Source organism: Vombatus ursinus, unplaced genomic scaffold (genome assembly GCF_900497805.2).
Source record: "Vombatus ursinus unplaced genomic scaffold, bare-nosed wombat genome assembly UNPS02015358.1, whole genome shotgun sequence".
Taxonomy (NCBI): Eukaryota; Metazoa; Chordata; class Mammalia; order Diprotodontia; family Vombatidae; genus Vombatus; species Vombatus ursinus.
This window is the reverse complement of record NW_020955136.1, coordinates 91723-95442: the sequence shown is the minus strand read 5'-3', so window position 1 is coordinate 95442 and position 3720 is coordinate 91723. Positions and strand designations below refer to the sequence as shown.

The 3720-nt window shown below is 39.3% G+C and overlaps 1 protein-coding gene across 2 annotated transcripts in view; it reads right to left on the bottom strand.

Annotated features, from left to right (window-relative positions):
* Window positions 1-3720, bottom strand: part of CUNHXorf40A (chromosome unknown CXorf40A homolog) — an 8985-nt gene that overhangs the window by 3108 nt on the left and 2157 nt on the right. For both annotated transcript variants that reach the window (XM_027847204.1, XM_027847205.1), the window contains exon 2: window positions 111-400. In XM_027847204.1, the coding sequence (XP_027703005.1) occupies window positions 111-387 (277 nt within the window). In that variant the 5' untranslated portion in view covers window positions 388-400. The remainder of the gene's footprint in view (window positions 1-110; window positions 401-3720) is intronic.

Below are 3720 nucleotides of genomic sequence, written 5' to 3'. Positions count from 1 at the left end.
GGAAGAGTCTGTGTATGTGGGATTTTTTAGTTATTCTAAGTTATTCTATTCAATTCACTTGACTAGCCTTTATTAAGCCCCTAATATGCCCAAGGTCAAAGATCACTCACCAGCAATAACTCCTCGACCAAATTTCTCCCCTTCATCCAACAACGCCTGAATTTGAGTGCTTGTCATCCCAAGCCTCTCCACCAGGATATACTTCCATGATTCATCTTCCCAGTCTTTTTGAGCAATGTGAATAGCAATGGTGCAGCTGTGCTGGTTTGCCAGCAAAGGACGCCAACGAGTCTCTAGGGTTTTGACTCCATTTAGGACCAGCCCAGCATAAGGCTGCCGGAAGGAAAGACAACCAAATTTCATCTCTTTCTCAAGCCTCTGATTCATTTATCATTTCACCCTATTTCAAGTTTAAAAAAAAAAAAAGAGTAAATGAACCATCAGAACACAAAGTACCATCTGAATCCCCCTCCCTCCATGCCCATTAGACAATGCCCCTGACTTTCTGGCAACTATCACGAGCAGAAACACTTTACCCACACTAACTGGGGGAAACATTATATTATAGAGCATTTTTTTAAAGAATGCAGCTTTCTTACATTCAAGTCTGTAACTAATACTGCTGAAGGAAAAAGGGACGATGAGAGCTCAAAGCTGTGCCTTAGAGAATCCTATCTGTACTTTAAGCAAATAGGAATTCAAAGAGGATCTGTGATCAGTGTGGGAAATTCTGTCCACCAAAGCATATTAAAATCCAAATTGTAGGAGAAAAGTACCAGAGGAATATGGAAGTTAAAGTATATGCCCAGGGTCACTTAACTAATAATAGCCAAACTTAAGTCTTCCTAACTCCAAGCCCAGCCCTCTGTCCAAATGGCTCTATCGAATCAATCTATCTATCTATCTATCTATGCCTACATTTGTATACCTCTATTTACTTGCCTATATACAGATATCTTTATACACATATCTATATATCACTGGGTGCCTAATTAAATAATTCTAATTAGCACATGCATTGTTCCAAAGCAAATGCTGCAATAAAGTGGGATTTTGAATACAGCATTTGCCTTCACTCTAAACTAGGCTAAACAATTTCCTCATTTACACGATTCATTACAGTTATATCTTCCACATCCTGACTTTCCCCATCTCGGTTTTGATATATCGCTGGTTGGCATAAGAAATTAAATGGGAATTTGGGGGGAGTTTTGTGGAAGCCACAGATGACACAGAAAAAGTTCTGAAACTCAGAAATGCATAAAATATATGTATAGTATTGTATAATATCAACCCAAATTTTACAATAAGGTACTGTAAACACCCCATAAAAGAAAAAAAAAGAAAAAAAATCAGGCTTCTTTTCTGGTATGAAGAAAGGGTCAAAGAATTTTGCGTGGATTTTCCAGATCTGGAGGCACTGTACCCCTAATCCCCACGATGTGGAAGGGATAACTGTAACTTACTTAGGAAGCCCCTATCCCTTTTTTCCTTGCAGTTACAGCAGTACAGAAGTAATCTTCAACCTGTACAGTCAGTTTCCAAACCAGTGGAATCCCAAAGAATGAGATCTGACTGTAATTGTGAAGTGAGTTTATGTATCCCATCTAACAGTGGCTCAGTGGATAAAGTGCTGGGTTTGGAGTCAGGAGAACCTGAATTCAAATTTGGCCTTTGACACTTACTCTCTGTATGACCCTGAGCAAGTCACTTAACCTCTGATTGCCTCAATTTCCTCAACTATAAAATGGGAACAATAACAGTACCTCTCTAGAAGAGTTATTGTGAGCATCAAATGAGATATATATATATATAAAAGCGCCCAGCATGGTGCCTGGCACACGGTAGGTGGTATATAAATGCTTATGCCCTTCCCCGCTTCTCCTTCCCTAACTGACAGAACTTTCAGGACAGAAGTACTAAACTGTAATTCTGATCCCGTGTAGCCTAAGGAAAGTGACTTCTCTTCATCTAACTCAACTTTCTCATCTGCAAAATGGAAATAAATCATATAATTACCATTACTTAGTATATTTATTGCAGCTATATAATCAAGTATATAAAGCAATTCCAAGCAAAGAGAGGCAGGGGAAGGCTAGCTGATGGCATCCTGAAGTTATGATGCACCCCAAAGAGGTCCTCATCACAATAAATATTAACACCTCTGAGAGCCAAGTGATCAGGTTTCAGCAGCAAATGGGACATACAAATCATTAGCAATTCCAGCTAATGACCTCAAAGTTAGACAACAGAAGCAAAAGAGTTAGAATACATTGCATGAGAATAGGATATAGGAGGCATGGGTAAATAATTTTATTTGAAAAAGATCTGGGGGTTTTAGTGAACAGTAAGCTAAAAATGAGTCAGCTGGGTGACTTGACAACCAAAAAAAGCCGAGGAAACCATTCTTAGCTTGCCTAAACAGAGGCAGAGTGTCAAGGGCTTGGGGGAGGATAGCCCCACTGATTTCTGCCCTGGTCAAGTACCATCTAAAGTATTTGGTTCAATTTTGGGCGCATTTCAGGAAAGTCACTGACAATCTAGAGTATAGGGAGATGATTGGAAACCATGCTATCCAGAGGAGACTTGTCCAAGGAACTGAGGATTTTTGGCCTGGGGAAGAGTGGGACAATTTCTGCTTTCCCTTTTCCAGAAGATAGAACTTAGAATGACAACAGCCTCTGTGGGGGGTCTTAACGGTTTTTGTGTCATGGACCCCTTTGGAAGTTTGGTGAGGCCTAAGGACCCCTTCTCACAATAAGGCTTTTAAAGGTATAAAACAAAATAGATGGGATTATAAATGTAATCAGCATATTGAAATACAGTTTTAAAAATATTAAAAAAAAAAACTATCGCAAGTTCATTGGATACCAGCTTAAGGAAGTTTTCCTTTTTAACAGAGATTCTTAAGCTGGTGTCCAATGAACTTGCGATTGTTTTTTTTTAATATTTTTAAAACTGTATTTCAATATGCTGATTACATTTATAATCCCATGTATTTTGTTTTATACTTTTTTTCCATTGCTAGGAAGATATGTAAAAGCGTGACGGGCTACTAGAGGAGATGTACTCCCTATCACTGGATGACTGTGCCAGAGAAATTGTAGAAGGGATTCCTATCCAGATACACAATGGATGAGGTGTCTCCCAACTCTGATTTTGAGTCTTGCCTTGTTCTTTTGCTGCCCCCGATGGTTCCTGGCAGGGTCAAGGACCACGTTAAATATCTGTCAGCATTATTAGAAGTAAATGATACTTTCTGGCTCCCAATTTTAAGGTTGAAAACCCAACACCTAGGATGTTGTAAAGAAGAATGAGACCCTTTAGAGAAGTAGATTGCACCTTCAACTTCACATCTCTTTTGCAGCTACCAATCTCCCAAAAGCCTCAACTCTCCTGTCAAGTAATATGTTCCTCACTATTATCCTATAGTCAGTTAGTAAGTACTACACAAAGTGATTCGCACAGAAATAGTTCCTATCTGTAAAGAACTTAGGATGTAAAACAGCAAGTCACTTAACCTCCTTGGGCCTCAGTGTTCTCATCTGTAAAATGGAGCTGAACTAAATGGCCTTCATTTTATTCTAGATACTAAAAAGATAGTAAATAGGTTGCTAGGTGGCTCAGTGGATAGAACACTGAGCCTGGAGTCAGGAAGACTTCCTGAGTTCAAATCCAGCCTCAGACACTTACTAGCTGTGTGACTCTGGGCAAGTCATT